The sequence below is a fragment of the Bos indicus x Bos taurus genome, chromosome 1 (genome assembly GCF_003369695.1).
Source record: "Bos indicus x Bos taurus breed Angus x Brahman F1 hybrid chromosome 1, Bos_hybrid_MaternalHap_v2.0, whole genome shotgun sequence".
Classification (NCBI taxonomy): Eukaryota; Metazoa; Chordata; class Mammalia; order Artiodactyla; family Bovidae; genus Bos; species Bos indicus x Bos taurus.
In genome coordinates this window covers 150,866,799-150,883,227 of record NC_040076.1, presented here as the reverse complement: position 1 = coordinate 150,883,227, position 16,429 = coordinate 150,866,799, and the positions used below count along the sequence as shown (strand labels likewise).

The following is a 16,429-nucleotide window of genomic DNA, read 5'->3' as shown; positions in this document are numbered from 1 at the left end:
AATAATTTTTTTAAAAAGCTATACTGAAGGATCTATGCCTGCTAAGTAACGTTATCTTAAAATCAACTTATTTCTTTTACCAAGAAACAAACCTGAAACCAAGACCATTGCCAAACCCGGTATATTCAACCAAAATACCGTTCCCCTTGCATCTCTAGGTCACATGTGTGGAAAGAACAGCTGAATGTGATTTCCAGGGAGGATATGCTAGATTTGAGAATACTAAAAAACACTCTGCCATGAAGTCTAGACAATAGAACAGGCTAGGTTGAACATTTCCCCCAAGAGAAAATCAATTTCACAAAACCACTCAAGTGTGGAAAGGAAAAAATCAAAAGTCCAACAGTCATTGTACATTTCATGAACCACAAAATCTGATACCTTTTCTGGGATTACTGAATAAAACGTATAGCTGCACTTAGGTATAAAATGCGACTTATAAAGACAGATTCTATAATAAAATAGACAGAGCGTGATCAACAGTTTTTGTTTTTAAAGCAGGGCTGATAAACCATATTGAACTGTATTATAGAAACAAACATTCCAGGGTATTTATTTTCTTAAAAAAAAATTTATGTGACTACACAGACCACTTAATAATATTTCTGAAATCTTTAAATCATTGGTCTCCACTGGCATTTTTCCTACATTCACAACGGAAGCCTGTGGGAACTCATGTGGTTTTTCAATCTCTACCCAATATTTTGACCACTTGATGCAAAGAACTGACTCATTTGAAAAGACCCTGATGCTGGGAAAGATTGAAGGCAGGGGGAGAAGGGGACGACAGAGGATGAGACGGTTGGATGGCACCACTGACTCTATGGACATGAGTTTGGGTAAGCTCCCGGAGTAGGTGATGGACAGGGAGGCCTGGCGTGCTGTGGTCCATGGCATTGCAAAGAGCTGGAAATGACTGAGCGACTGAACTGACTAATCCACAAGCATATATTTCGTCTCAGTTTTTAAGATACATTTTTATTATTAAAACTATACAGAAATTCATTAAAAACGTTTTTAAAAATCTGCCAATCCAATATCAGAGATGAGCTCCATCACATAACACTGGGCATGTCTGTTAACACAGCTGAGGCACAGTTTCCATCTAAAATATCTCAAGTTTCTTTAAATTTTCTCAGAATACAGAAGTGTTTTCCCAAAAATCTTAATGTTGACAATTGCTGAGTGATGGTTGGTTATAGGTGATTTTGATTTATTTTTAAAGCATTCATTATTTTTCAAATGTTTCTACCTATTTTTTAAAGAAAATTCATAGCTATTAAACCCTTCAGAAATTGAAAGCCAGAGTTTACTTGAGGAGGTCTGACATTTAGTGAGAAAGTGGCACGACACTAAGCAGGCAGGTAAAACCCAGCACTATGAATGGGGAACATGCACCACAGACAGGATAAAACAGTAGGTAACAGGCCTAAAAGGCACTGCCAGAGCCAAGATCCCAATTCCACGAATAATGAGTTGGGATTTCTCACTTCTTGGTTCTTCCTGTGGGCTTTTATATATATATATATATATATATATATATATATATATTATATATATATATATATGTATGTATGTATTTAGGTTGCACCAGGTCTCAGGTGCAGTATGCAGGATCTGGTTCCCCGACCAGGGATCAAACCTGGCTTCCCTGCACTGGACGCGTGGAGTCTCAGCCACTGGACCACCTGGCAAAAACATTAGGTATCGTGGGCTTTCAAAGTGACAGCTTTGTGATCACTTCCTCTGCCAGTAACTGGTACCAGTTTCTTCCACTGGATTGCAGGCCCTGGCACCCAGGCTGGAATACCACTGCCCGTCAATGGCACACTTACCCGGTGGGGGGGGTTTACTCTCCCACTCAGCGTTTTCCATCATCTGCTTAGCTATCCTCTCGGCATTGCACTGCTCCCGTTTCTGTTGTATGAGCTGCTGAAGCTCAGTTTTACACGTTGTGATCCGGATCTGGTAAGTGGACGGTAAAATTGTACTACTTAAAACCTGTATTGTTGGTTTTCTATTTTGGACATTTGTCACTTCTGGAATCTGCAAAACCAAAAGAATAAGTATCTGTGTCATAAGTACAGTATGTTTGATGATTAAAATGTACCCATGTTCTACTTATTACACCAGACTTTTGTCCTTAGTTATGTACCAGTTTTTAAATCCATCTAAATACAGGGACATATTTTTCAGTGAAAACCTAATTAAGATAAAGTTTAACCACTAATTCCAAATCTCCATATTTAAAAAAAATTATCAGTGTAGGAATAACATTAAACAAAAATATTCATTAATTTAACTGAAAAAAAGAAAGAGAATTTTATCAGTTCATTCAATTAAAATATATTGCCTAGGGAAGAATTACTGCAAATTAAAAACTTACTTCAAATATATCCAAATCATGACATTTCTCACACAGAGTAAACCTGGGACTTTTCTTAATAGAAGTATTTTTGCTATCTTACAGATGTAACTATGCTATATTAAATGAAGAATAAAAGAAGATTTTAAAGGTTCACTGCAGCCTATGAGTAGAATCATAGTTCATAATGACGACCTCACCCCAGTTTCAGATCACCTTATTTGGTGCTTTCAATACTAGATTTCTCTTTGGCTATGAAAATAAACCTCTTCTGGAAAGAAAAACATCCTTCCTAAAAGACAAGTCACTGTATTGATTTTTCCACTACAGTACACAGCCTTTAAACATCCAAACAGTAGAACGAGATCCACAGACAAAAAGCGCACTACTGCCGGGATGACAATACCTGTGGAGAAGTCGACAAAGGGACGCAGACAGCAGCGGAGGACTCGGAACGAGGCGGCTTCCCAGCCGGCACCACCTCCTGATCACTCCCTTTAGGCAGGGCCTGCTGCATGCTTGGTGGCTCCAGAGAGCCAAACATGCTTTTCCACTCTTCATTGACATTTGAGTCTTGTTTAACATGTTTTCTAGCTATGAAAAAAGATCAGAATAATCTGAAGGAAGCATCTATGACAAATCCGTGCTTTTATTACTCTGCGTGTGTGGGCTGGAGGAAGGGGGACAACATGGACTTCATGAGGGCCGATTTATTTATATTCACGCATAAACATGTTAGCTCTCATTTCATCTCTAGGACAGATGGACAGATGCACTTTCAGTAGTGTTAGTAATCAGACCTAACTGCTTCCTAGTTGTCCAAGGCTAGCTCAATTTCAAGGAACCACTTTATCTGAAGAACCAACAAAAATATAACTTTTTCAAATGTCCTGACTACACTGATAAATATGACCTCTCTATATCCAGAATCAGTTACACGGGGTGAAGAAAAGAAAAAATAAAAAGTCATTTGCATTCTTATGCATATTCCTTCACATGTCTGTCAGCGTTTCTATGAGAAATTTCCAGAACTGAAAATATAAGTCAAATAGTAAAAAATAATAGTATTAATAATATGTTCAATTTATAAGCTCAAAAACAATGAATTTAGTGAAAATGCCCATTCCCTGCCGCTTGCTGACAAGCATCATCAGTCTTCACTAATCACAAAGGCAGAGAATGGCATCTCATTTCTATTTGCATTCATTTCACTGTTTACCTTTTAAATGTGTATCTCTATTCTATAACTTGTATGTTCAAATCCTTCACTATTTTTCTTTCGGGAGCTTGTGGTTTTTCTTATGAATGGTATAAATGCTTAACATTTTATGTCTATAAGTCAGGGGTCCCCACCCCCAGGTCATGGATGGATAGGAACCAGGCTGCACAGCAAAATGTGAATAGCCAGTGAAACGGAAACCAACCTCATCCCTCACCCGTGGAAAAACTGTCAGCCACTGGTGCCAAAAAGGTTGGGGACCGCTGCTGTAAACCGTTAATAGTTAAGTTGCAAATACTTTATTCCAAGTTCAACAGTTAGAGGTCTTTTCTTTTTTTAAAGTAATTCATCAGCTGCCCTCAAAAGCTGATACTAGAATGTTGTTGTTAGGTTGTAAATTGTGTCCGACTCTTTGCAGCCACATGGACTGTAGCCCACCAGGCTCCTCTGTCCATGGGATTTTCCAGGCAAGAACACTGAAGTGGGTTGCCATTTCCTTCTCCAGGGGATCTTCCCAACCCAAGGATCAAACCTGTGTCTCCTGCATAGCAGGTGGATTTTTTACCACCCAGCCACAGGGAAAGCCCGATGCTGGAATATAAGGATTTTAAAAGGCATGTACTTAGAAGTCAGTATATCTCCAAAAAAGGTTAAAGGGAAGAATGCATGAGATTTTAAAACCCTCACACAATCAACATCAATATCACAAGAGCCAACAGGTTTAAATCTCAAGACTTAAAATCATGAAAATTCCATGTACAGAGGAGCCTGGTGGGCTACAGTCCATGGGATCAGAGAGTCAGACACGACGGTACGACTAACACTTTTACTTTCAAATCATGAATGCATCTCTCCTTTGCAAGACTATTCAATTCACTGGCCGTTACCCACTAGTAACAAGATAGGAAACTTTACCCTCTTTTTACATAGACTATTGACCTTGGGTTGGTGCTTAAAGGATTAAAAAATAGAATTTTGCCTTCAATCATATACTGCCGCAGAGGCAACTAGGCTTTGGAGTCAGACTTTGGATTGAATTCTGACTCCACATGTACAAATCCATGAATTTGGAAAGTTACTTAATTTCTTAACTGTATGTCCACTTCTCCACTTTTCCTCTCCCAAGTCTTCTTGCTATTAAATATAAATGGAGTCATTCACTCACTGTATTTGAAAGTTCTATATGTGAGAAATGTGACTTCTTAGTTTTACTACTAAAAACTTATGAAATAACTAGTAATAACAAGCTAACACACACACACAGAAATATACTAACCTCGCTTGTCATCTGGTTCCTGTTTGGTTTTAACAAGATCAACTTGTCTCCCAGTTATACCTAAGGCTGCCAAATCAATTACACCTTTCTGACTACTATCATGGAGATGACTCTGATCCACTATATTGGCCTTTGCCTTGTTAGATTTCATCATGAAGTCTTTCAGAGCCAAAAGCTTGTCTTCCTCTTCCTCTGTCATTCCCTAAAAACAAATAAAACCTAGGTTATTTTGCAAGTAATAATAGGCCTCAAAATGACTCACAACTGAAGGGTCAGACCACTCAATTTAAAATTTAAGAGTGAGAACAGTAAAATGAAGCAAGCAAAGGCAAGAGGAAAGGGAATTCTCACTACAGAACAACAGTGCTCTGATCTCGGAGGACACTCTCCCTCTACCGGGCATTTTCTACTCTGTATCATGATTTATATCTTAACATTCTTTCTAACAGGCAACATTCAAATACAATTCACCTTTGAAATCTCCAAAGAACTTACTACAGTGCCTGGTAGACCTGTGATGTATAACTTCTGCAAGTGCAGGAAGCAGAAGAAAGCGTGTACTTGGACTTTGTCCCTAGATGTGGTGGACTGTGTGGTGGGACACTGCTGGGAAGGCACTCTGTGATGCATAACGCATTCTGAGCATTCTCAACACACGCCTCATGGACCGACAGGCAAGTGTAAGCAACACACTGGCATCCTAAGGTAACAGGAAGACTAGAGTCAGGCCGCTGTGGTTCAAATTCCAGCCGCATTACTTACAATCTGTATGGCCGTGAGCAAGCCACCCACTTTCTCTGGACCTCTGTTTACCTATGAGGGTAATTACTAGTACCCATCTTATAAGACGATTATAAAATTTTAGTAAATTAATCCACGTAAGACAAAACACTTCAAACTGACAGCTAATGAATACTACTTAATTTAAATAATGAATTCAATGTGCAAAGTAAACATTCTGGTACTTGGAGCAGTTCTGCATTTTCTTAACTTTCCCACCTCCAAGAACTCCTGTAGAATGTTTTTACTACGCAAATGAAAAAATTAATAAAATGACAATTCCCTAAGGCCTCAATCTAAAATCCCTCTAAAACTGGAGCTTAAAGTAATAGTCACAATCCACTGGCACAAGAGGAAAATCAACTCTAGAAAGTCAAAAAGCTAAGAAATAATGAAATAAAATAACATTAAAGTATAATACTTGTACAATATCCTTGACAAATTTTTTCCAATATTAACCTGAAATTGATTTATTTACATTTCTCCTAAAATCTACCTAGACAATGACACAGCTAACAGTTCTTCTCTTTTTTTAGCCTACATTTCAGCTCATAGGAAAGGATGGCTCTGCTTCAATCCACACAAGGGAAGGCCAGAAAGAAGGTTGAGTGCAGAGACTCCCCAACCATGGAGCTCTAAACATATTCTGCTGAGCAAAAGCAGCCAGTCACAAAAGTCACATACTGTGTGATCTCATTTACATGAAATATCCAAGACAGGCAAATTCACAGAAACACAAAGCAGACTGAGTGGCTGCCAGAGGGAGAAGCAAATAGGGAATGACTGCTGATGGAAAAGGACATTCTTTTCAGGCTGATGAAAATGTTCCAGGGGCTTCCCTGGTGGCTCAGAAGATAAAGTGTCAGCCTGCAATGCGGGAGACCTGGGTTTGATCCCTGGGTCAGGAAGATCCCCTGGAGAACGGAATGGCTACCCACTCCAGTATTCTTGCCTGGAGACTCCCATGGATGGGGGAGATTGGCAAGCTACATACAGTCCATGGGGTCCCACAGAGTCAGACACAACTAAGGGACTTCACATATTCTAGAAAATGTTCTAGAATTAGTGGTGATGGTTTCACAACTTTGTGAATACACTAAAAACCACTGAACTGTGTGCTTTTAAACACTAAATTTCACTATGAACTATATCTCAATTAAAAAAATGTTAGGAATGCATCATCAAAAAACAAAGAAAAAACCCTGACAAGGACAATTAGCTCAGTTCAGTTGCTCACTCGTGTCTGATTCTTTGCGAACCCATGAACACCAGGCTTCCCCGTCCTACCACCAACTCCCGAAGCATACTCAAACTCATGTCCATTGCGTTGGTGATGTCATCCAACCATCTCATCCTCTGTCGTCCCCTTCTCTTGCCTTCAATCTTTCCCAGCATCAGGGTCTTTTCCAATGAGTCAGTTCTTCGCATCAGGTGGCCAAAGTACTGGAGTTTCAGCCTCAGCATCAGTCCTTCCAATGAATATTCAGGACTGATTTCCTTTAAGATGGACTGGTTGGATCTCCCTGCAGTCCCAGGGACTTTCAAGTCTTCTCCAACACCACAGTTCAAAAGCATCAATTCTTCAGCGCTCAGCTTTCTTTATAGTCCAACTCTCACATCAATACATGACTACTGGAAAAACCATAGCTTTGATGAGACGGACTTTTGTTGGCAAAATAATGTCTCTGCTTTTTAATAGGCTGTCTAGGTTGGTCATAGCTTTTCTTCCAAGGAGCAAGCGTCCTTTAATTTCGTAGCTGCAGTCACCATCTTCAGTGATTCTGGAGCCCAAGAAAATAAAGTCTCACTGTTTCCATTGTTTCCCCTTCTATGTGCCATGAAGTGATGGGAGCAGATGCCATGATCTTAGTTTTCTGAATGTTAAGCTTTAAGCCAGCTTTTTCATGCTCCTCTTTCACTTTCATCAAGAGGCTCTTTAGTTCTTCACTTTCTGCCATAAGGGTGGTGTCATCTGCATATCTGAGGTTATTGATATTTCTCCCGGCAATCTTGATTCTAGCTTGTGCTTCATCCAGCCTAGCAATTCTCATGATGTACTCTGCATATAAGTTAAATAAGCAGGGGGACAATATACAGCCTTGACATACTTCTTTCCCCATTTGGAACCAGTCTGTTGTTCCATGTCCAGTTCTGTTTCTTCCTGACCTGCATACAGAGTTCTCAGGAGGCATGGAGGGTGGTCTGATATTCCCATCTCTTGAAGAATTTTCCACAGTTTGTTGTGATCTACACAGTCAAAGGCTTTGGCATAATCAATGAAGCAGATGTTTTTCTGGAATTCTCTTGCTTTTTCGATGATTCATCAGAGGTTGGTAATTTGATCTCTGGTTCTTCTGCCTTTTCTAAATCCAACTTGAACATCTGTAAGTTCATGGTTCACGTACTACTGAAGCCTGACTTGGATAATTTTGAGCATTACTTTGCTAGTGTGTGAGATGAGTGCAATTGTGCGGTAATTTGAGCATTCTTTGGCAATGTCCTTCTTTGGGACTGGAATGAAAATTGACCTTTTTCAGTCCTGCGGCCCCTGCTGAGTTTTCCAAATCTGCTGGCATATTGAGTGCATTTGTTCGTAGTGATGCATCCTAAGGCCCACTTAACACTGCACTCCAGGATGTATGCCTGCAGGTTAGTGATCTCACACCGTGATTATCTGGGTCCGAAGATCTTTTTTGTACTGTTCTTCTGTATATTCTTGCCAACTCTTCTTAATATCTTCTGCTTCTGTTAGATCCACACCGTTTCTGTCCTTTATTGAGCCCATCTTTGCATGAACGGTTTCCTTGGTATCTCTAATTTTCTTGAAGAGATCTCATCTTTCCCATTCTATTGTTTACAGCAAAAGTGTAGTCCCTTAATATTCATCAGACTTCTGCTTCCAGCCATGATGTATAACAGGGACAAGATTTACCCTCTCATTTAAAACAACTTTAAAACCAGACAAAAAATACGATATGACACATTTCAGACACTGGAAAACAGGAAGCACAGGGCTCTGATTCCCCCAGATAAAGGTGAGTCCTATGACTGTCCCAGCTTACTCTTTGGAGAGTTTCCAGGCCATGGCGTGAGGAGGGCGATGGTGGGGGGGACTCAGAGTTCATCAGAGCCACATTCAAGAGACAAATCAGAGTTCCAGGAAGCCAAACGGCCAAGAATGGGGCAGAGCCCTGAAGAAGAGAGATCCCCTGCCAAGCAAGAGCTGTGGTCAGGGCGCCACCAGTCTCCCACTGAGTGCTGAGCTACATGCGTATGAACACCAACACCTGGGACCAGGAAAAGGCAACAGAAAGCAGCAAGCCAAATAACCCCAGAGCTGACAAGGCTGAGGATCACTCACTCTGCTCCTACCAGCCGGAAGTGAGACCCCTCCTGCCACAGAGAACATCATGTCCTCACAAGTCCCTAGGAATCAAGCTAAGCTGGCCACTGACCAAAGGCTGATCTGGATCTCTTCTAACAAAGCTCAAAACCAAGGCTTAACATCATCAAACCAACTCCAAATAACTTTAACTACAGAACAAATCCAACACAATATAGCCATCCTCAGGACCCCCAACAAAATCCACAGATGCTTGATCCTCTAAATAAAATGGCAGCACAGTATTTGCAAGGAACCTACAAACATCTTCCTATATACTTTAAATTACCTCTAGATTACTTATAATATCTAAAACAATGTAAATATTATGTAAAAAGTTGTAAATACAATGTTAACAGTTACCAGTATGAGGCAAATTCAAGTTTTGCTCTTTGGAACTTTCTGGAATTTTTTTTTTTTTTAATATTTTCGACCCACGGTTGGTTGAATTCATGGATGTGGAATGTGTGGATATAGAGGGCCAACTGTGTAGTGTAAAGGGATTCAGCACCCAACAGTATAAAATTCACAATCAACAGAGAAAGAAAAACGGATGGCCAGGAGTCAGAGATTAGACGAAAACTTACATTTTATTGTATATCTTCTTATACAGCTTTTCAATTTTACACCATGCATCTATACTACCAAGTCAAAATCTTTTTAGTTAAAAATATGTAAAAGTTTAAAATGTTAGTTAAAGTGTCTGTTCTAGTATCTGATTAAATGAATATGAAAAAAACAGGGAGCTCTCATAGATGAGATCAATCTAAAATAATCCTGACATGTGTTACCTCCAGATGGGAAATCCTATTGAAAATCTGGAGTACAGGCAGATTTCAACTCCCACAGAGGTAATTCCAGAAGTGTACTTTAAGTCTATTATCTGGTGCTCTGAATATATCAGAGAAACAACACTAGGCTGCTCTGGAAAGGCCTATTTTAGTCACACTGTATCTCAAGTGTCCCCAAGTGGTACTACAGAAAAGAGCACTGAAGAACCCCGAGCAAAAAAAAAAAAAAAAATTCTGCAGGAGGGTAAACTCTGCAGAGGCTAATTTCTCCCCTCTGTATTCCTAACATTAGGACAAGGACTCAGTTCCCACCTCCAAAACCGCCTCTGGCTCCAGGCCTCTTCTAGTAATCCCAACAAACTCAGTAGCAAAGGGACCAAAAAGACAGACTCACAAAGGGCTGGAAGAGATGAGCGGCCCAGAGGCCTCTTCCTAAGTCCACATAAAACCCCAGCAAGACTCTCAGCTTTAGTCCCTTATCCTCTGGGCACTTTGAGAGGCACGATGGCACTTTGCGGGGGTGGGGGACTTGGGGAGGCATGCAGAGTGAAGACAGGTTTAGGTTCCAACATTAGCTTTGAAATGTAATGTTCACTAAGTGTGCATGCACAGGAGCTTAACTACCCTCACTGAGCCTCAGTTTCCTTATCTAATGAAATGATGCCAATATCTACTCATCAAACCTATTTCAAGGACAGGCACACAACACAGAAAGTAGACTCACTGCGTGTTCTCAACCTGGGGAAGCCAGTGCTGTGCTGCTGTTGCCCAGGGCCTCGGAGACTCTAGCCTGCTGTCCTTTCCAGCAGCAGCACCTAGCCCTTAAAGCAGAGCATCCTTGCCCCTGAGGAGTCTTCTGAGACTGTCTGTGACTAGTCTCCTAAGATTATTCACAGAGACAGCATATCCCCGTTTCCACTCACAGGAAGGAGAGATGAGTGAGGACCTCAAGCACTGAGACTCAGGAATACAAGTCAGTCAGAGTGCAGTGCTTTCACTGGGACCCCAGTGATGGGGGCTGGTGCCGGGGAGCAGCAGGGCCCTGGGGCTGGGAAGAAGAGCAGCAGGATGCAGAAGGGCTATGCCAAGGGTAAAGGGAGGCACGCTGCCCCTCCCCTTGCCCTCCCTTTACCCGTGGCAGCGGAAAACTGACACCCACGGCAAGGTGAAAAGCAACAATCAGGAGCTTAGGCGGTTCCACAAAATAACTAACGACCTACACGGAAGAGAAAACTTCTGCATAGAAGATTTCAACTTAATAAACAGGATTTGCATGGAAGAGAGAAATACAAAAGAATTACACTATTCAAGCTCCAAGAAACATCTAAACTGGGGTGGTTTTTAATGCATGCGGAAATCTTTTTGATAAGAATTACTTGCTCTGGAGAAAGAACTGGAAGATGTGATTCAATATCCAATTTTCCATAAACTGGAAAATACATCTAATGTACAAGCCAAGGTTAAAAGAAAACTCAAAGAAACAAGCTCTCTGGCAATTCAAGTCATATCAAATTGAAGTCCTCTGAAACACAGGAAACAGAACCACTGGGTTGCAAGGGACTTTCAGAGGCAGCTCAAGTCTCCAGATAAAGTTAGACCTCAAAGAACCAAGATGGGTTATTAACCAGCATCCACAGAAGCCTATTGCAGAGTTCAATCACCCAAACCGATATCTGGGCATCAGACAGCACCGGATATTCAGTAACAGGCATCGATGTGAGAAAGGATTTATCTCCCGAAGCTGACCGATTCTCTCTCCGCAGCAGAGGTGTTCTCTCTTCTTTTCTCTTAGACAAGGTAGTGACCGATACTCATGTTCTTAAACATCATGTCCCACAGACTTAAAGACACTCATTAACAGTGACCCCAAGCATTCGCTTTAAGGCCCACTGAACATCTTTTCAGGAACCGTACCCTTTATTTCTAACGAGTTACACTCCTACTTTGTCTTCTCTAGGATCCACATGTCCCCTCTAGAACAGGATGCTGAGTCTAGATTTAAATAATGCCAAGCATAACAAGGATTCCTAGTTCTAACGAGATTTGTTAACAAGGATTCAGATCCACAGATTTGCAAGATACAGCACTAAACTGCTGGTTTATTCAATCTAAGACACATTATAAGTCCCAGCATTTCAGCTGTTTGCATGTAGTGAAGACTCTAAATTTTGAGCTGAATTAAACCAAGAGTTTTATTGCATTTGTGTTCTGTAATTTTTTTTTCTAACTGAATTTCTTTATATTTTTGACGAAATATAAAATGCAATCGAGAATATTACTTAAATCTAAGGTTGTATCTACTTTTTCCCTCATGTACATAGCCAGTAACCACAAACAAACTTACACAGTCTCCCATGATTCCTTATTTAACTCAACCCAGTGCCTTATCATCGTCACAGCATGCCTTAGATACCAAAGCAAATGCATATCTGTCAGATTTATTTACTCATTTGCTATGCTACAACTTAATCAAAAATATTTTTACATGCTAGATGTATCCCTCCATGTTTTTATAAAATCTGCATTTAAATGTAAGATTCCGGAAAGGTGATACTACCTGTGAAAGCAACTTCTTCAGCAGCTGTGCTATGGCAGGATCCTCGGGTGGAGGGCAGTCAGGAAGAGACCCGTTTCGCTTCTTCTGACGCATGTGAAGATGTCTGAACAAGCTAGTGATATCTTTAGACCTCAAAGCATAATCAAATATAGAACGACTTACTGGCTCTTTTAAAACACTGAGTAGAACAAGTTTTCTTTCAATCTATATTAGAAAAATAAAAAGAATCAGCCAAAGATATAACATACAGTACAGCTGTTTTCAAATTCAATAAATATAACCTGTGTAAAGTTAACATGGGCATTCATTTTCTAAGAAAACGGGAGATATTTACATCTGCAACTTTTGCTTAGAAGAAAAAAGAACACCAGGGACCTTTAGAGAGTGAAGGTATTTCTTCATTCATTTTTAGCATCTGAGTATACATTTGTGTCTATCATACTTGAATATTACCAATGTCCAGACTAGAAAAGTTTAGACCCCAAGTTTTCTAGATCTTAAAACATCAGATGAATTTCCAGATCTATGAAGTATCTGAAGTTTGCAGGTCTAACAGCCAAAAGGTACTAATCCAGAGAAGATGCTCAACAGCCACAAGGCCACCCTTCAGTCATCAGGTTTTCCCAACAGCTTCAACCACTTCTAAAAAACATTACTCTCTCCATAGAGTTCTTAAAATCTGTTCATTTTTAATCCCCAAGAATATTCTCCTTGTCAATGCATTTATAATAAAAGGAGTTAAACAGTAACCAAGAGGACTTTTTTAGATAGATTTAACTACCTGGTGAGTTGGCCAAAAGAAACCAGCATACAAAGGTATCTTTTGTCTAATCCAAATTGCAGAAAAGTGAGAACTGTGAAGCATATAGATAAGCAGTCTCTCAGCTCCTAAACCTGGCCTTTCAAAATATACAACAATGATAAAAGCAAAAAGTAACACTAATAACAATTTCTGAAAAACAAGGAGAATGGTGCAATTTCTAACAAACAACGTTAATATCAGGTTTATTTTAGTGAAACACAACTAAAAGTTATTACAAATGAATCTAATTTTTCAATCCCAGAAACACTTCTTTCTTTCTTAATAGTTTAAGAGCCAAACTTGCTTGCTTGTTCAGTCACTTCAGTCGTGTCTAACTCTCTGCGACCCCATGGACCACGGCCTGCCAGGCTCCCTGTCCATGGGATTCTCCAGGCAAGAATACTGGAGTAGGTTGCCATTTTCTTCTCCAGTGATAAAGTATGGAGTGAGTGAAGTGAAGTCACTCAGTCGTGTCTGACTCTTTGTGACCCCATGGACTGCAGCCTACCAGGCTCCTCAGTCCGTGGGATTTTCCAGGCAAGAGTACTGAAGTGGGCTGCCATTGCCTTCTCCAAAGAGCCAAACTTCTATGGCTCAAAATAGAATAAGCAGTCAAAGCAGTAGGAATCTCTAGACCTGGCTTCTAAGAAAGCCTTAATAAACTTCAAAAAAGGTCATGTTTTAGCAATATTATCTATCTTTCAAGGATACATAAATTGTTCTCAGGATGAAAATTTTAATTTACAAACTCTATGAAAGAAAGAATGATGATTCCCCACGTTGGATTACTCTATTATGAAAAGTAAAGACGGAAGGCAGTCATAGCCACTTATTTGCAGAGGATATCCAAGGCCATTTTCTCCAACCACAGGGAAGGCACACTGGGCTTATAAAAGTAGGAGAAAGCTAGAGAGGAATAGGAACTTGCAAAAGAAAAACAGGTATTTTAGGATGCTTTAGCAACTAGAATCACCTCTCAAAAGTCCATTCAATTTAAACATCTATCAATATTTTGATAGCTGGCTATTCAGCAAAATGAAGGGTATATACACTGACAAGCTGGATAAATAACTGCCTTGTACAAACCAAAGACCCAAAGTTTATCAACAAGTGCTACACTGCTTAGGAAAGGGTGGGGGAGGAGCAGGGAGCAAGAGGGGTCAGTTGTCTTTAGATAAAAAAAAAAACAAACCAGAACCAGTGAGTGCTCTAAAAACCAATTTTGGAAAAAGCCTGCTTCCAATTTATTATCAATGTGGACTTGGGCTGGAATCAGCTATACAAAAGCAGGTCCATCAATATATATTCCTGCTACACTTCCCGTAACAGCAGACGCTTCAGACACCACACGAAAGGAGAAAGGGTGAGCCACGGAGCTGCATTACACTCAACATGATGGACAGCATACCAGCTCCCTGGCTCCTCTCATAGTCCAGAGCGTTTGTTCATTAACATTAACTACCGCAAAAGAAATGTGAAAAGTCTACAGTCCAATTTAAATCTTTAAAAGTTTAAATAAAAATAGGACTCTCCAAACCTTTTTCTTAAAGGGGCACAGTTGGAAGGGAGGGTTGATTCCAAGCTGGAACATGCATACCTGTATTATTGGCTGAGTAATATATGGGTCAAGGTAAGGCATCAGTTTGCAGTAGACATCAGCTGTGCTTATTTGGTGAGCTACCACAGTGATAAATCCCACAGCACCATAGCGTATCCATAGGTTGGGATGACACAGAAAGGGGGCTAAGAGGGAAAAAAAAGGCATGGATTAAACCATGTTCATAAAGAGGTCCGTACTATCAAGATACCATGTTCATAAAGAGTTTCCCACTATTAAGATAAACAAATTTTTACCTTATAACACTATTGATAAAGGGATTATACCAAATGTTACTATCAGGTTGCCTCTGACTGTCCTGGGACATAAACTGAGCCAGGTGAACATACTGACATTATATTATTCCCACCCATAAATATGAACAATACCATAAGAGAGCAAAACAGTTCCCTCTTTCCTTGGGATTCAAACTGTTATGTTTGTAGTCAGGGCTGAAGATTGGGGACACATACTCACTCAAGAGACTGAGTTAAAAACCACAAGACAGAGACCTGAGTCCCGGCAGCACACGGCAGACTGTGACCCCATATAATGCACCCAAGGGAGGTTCAGGGACGCACAGCCACCACACAGAGGGCAAGGAAACAGCGAAGGCGTTTCTCCTCCAAGTCACAGTTTGGATTAAGGGAATGATCTCACCTGACTGACACTCATTTAAATACAAAGATCTGATTGTATTGAATACAATACTCATGAATGCATTCACAAGGCAATATGAATTGAGACTGAAAGGCAGAAAACATATGCTGCCCATTGTTAAAGAGTTAAGATGTAAGATTAAACCACAAAATTCAATGAGTATCTTTCACATCTTTTAACTATTTTCTGTACGACACTTAAAGTCAATGATTTCAACTAACTGAAGATTTAGGATAAAAGTCAAACAGCTAAACTAACTGGATTTAACAACAATAAAGCAAAAACCTATTAGTTCTGAGGATACAAAGACATCATCATTTAGAGAATACTGACGTCATAAGAAATTCAGGCTAACAGAGAAATAAGAATTCTGTCATCACAAAGTCAATACTATGGTGGAGTGAGATGCTCCTTTTGTCTTCCTTTTTTACTCTACAATCAGTACAACACCAAAAACTCAACAAAGGTGCCTCTGCCCAACACAACCAGGTGCAGAATTCCACTTACCTAGACATCTATAGAAGTGGGGGGACCGGAGCAAACAGGGAAGGTGGGACCAGGGAATACACAGTGGTGACTTCAGTCTGCCCTCCGCCCACAGCAGCTGAGCCGCGGCCCCAGAGGCGGCGGCTCTCACGGCTCTGGCCTCCTCTGCAGCAGCACCGACAGCCTCCGGTGACCGGGCGGCAGTGGGCCAGGACCCCGTCCCCCTAGTCACAGAGGCGCCCACAACTCCAGCCCCCACACCTCCCGCCACGGCAGCAAAGCCCTCAGACCTTGCAACACCAGACTGGTCAGAGATGGGCCCGTGACCCCAGCTCCTGTCCACCCTCCCCTCTCCTGTGAGAGCAGTGCCTGGGGCTGCACGTGACCAAGGGCCCACTACCCTGGTGCCCGGGCAGTGACGCTAGCAACAGCGGCAGTGCAAGGCACACCGCCACCAGAGGCTCGGGAGCGGCCAGGAGGTTGCGGGGCGACACCTCTAACGAGGCAGCAGAGG

The 16,429-nt window shown here is 40.9% G+C and overlaps 1 protein-coding gene across 3 annotated transcripts in view; it reads right to left on the bottom strand.

Moving 5' to 3' along the window:
• Positions 1–16,429, bottom strand: part of PIK3R4 (phosphoinositide-3-kinase regulatory subunit 4) — an 86,384-nt gene that overhangs the window by 35,257 nt on the left and 34,698 nt on the right. For all 3 annotated transcript variants that reach the window (XM_027549069.1, XM_027549083.1, XM_027549073.1), the window contains exons 8-12: positions 14,770–14,915; positions 12,371–12,574; positions 4,861–5,062; positions 2,772–2,959; positions 1,836–2,046 (exon numbers count right to left, since the gene is read on the bottom strand). In XM_027549069.1, the coding sequence (XP_027404870.1) occupies positions 1,836–2,046; positions 2,772–2,959; positions 4,861–5,062; positions 12,371–12,574; positions 14,770–14,915 (951 nt within the window). The remainder of the gene's footprint in view (positions 1–1,835; positions 2,047–2,771; positions 2,960–4,860; positions 5,063–12,370; positions 12,575–14,769; positions 14,916–16,429) is intronic.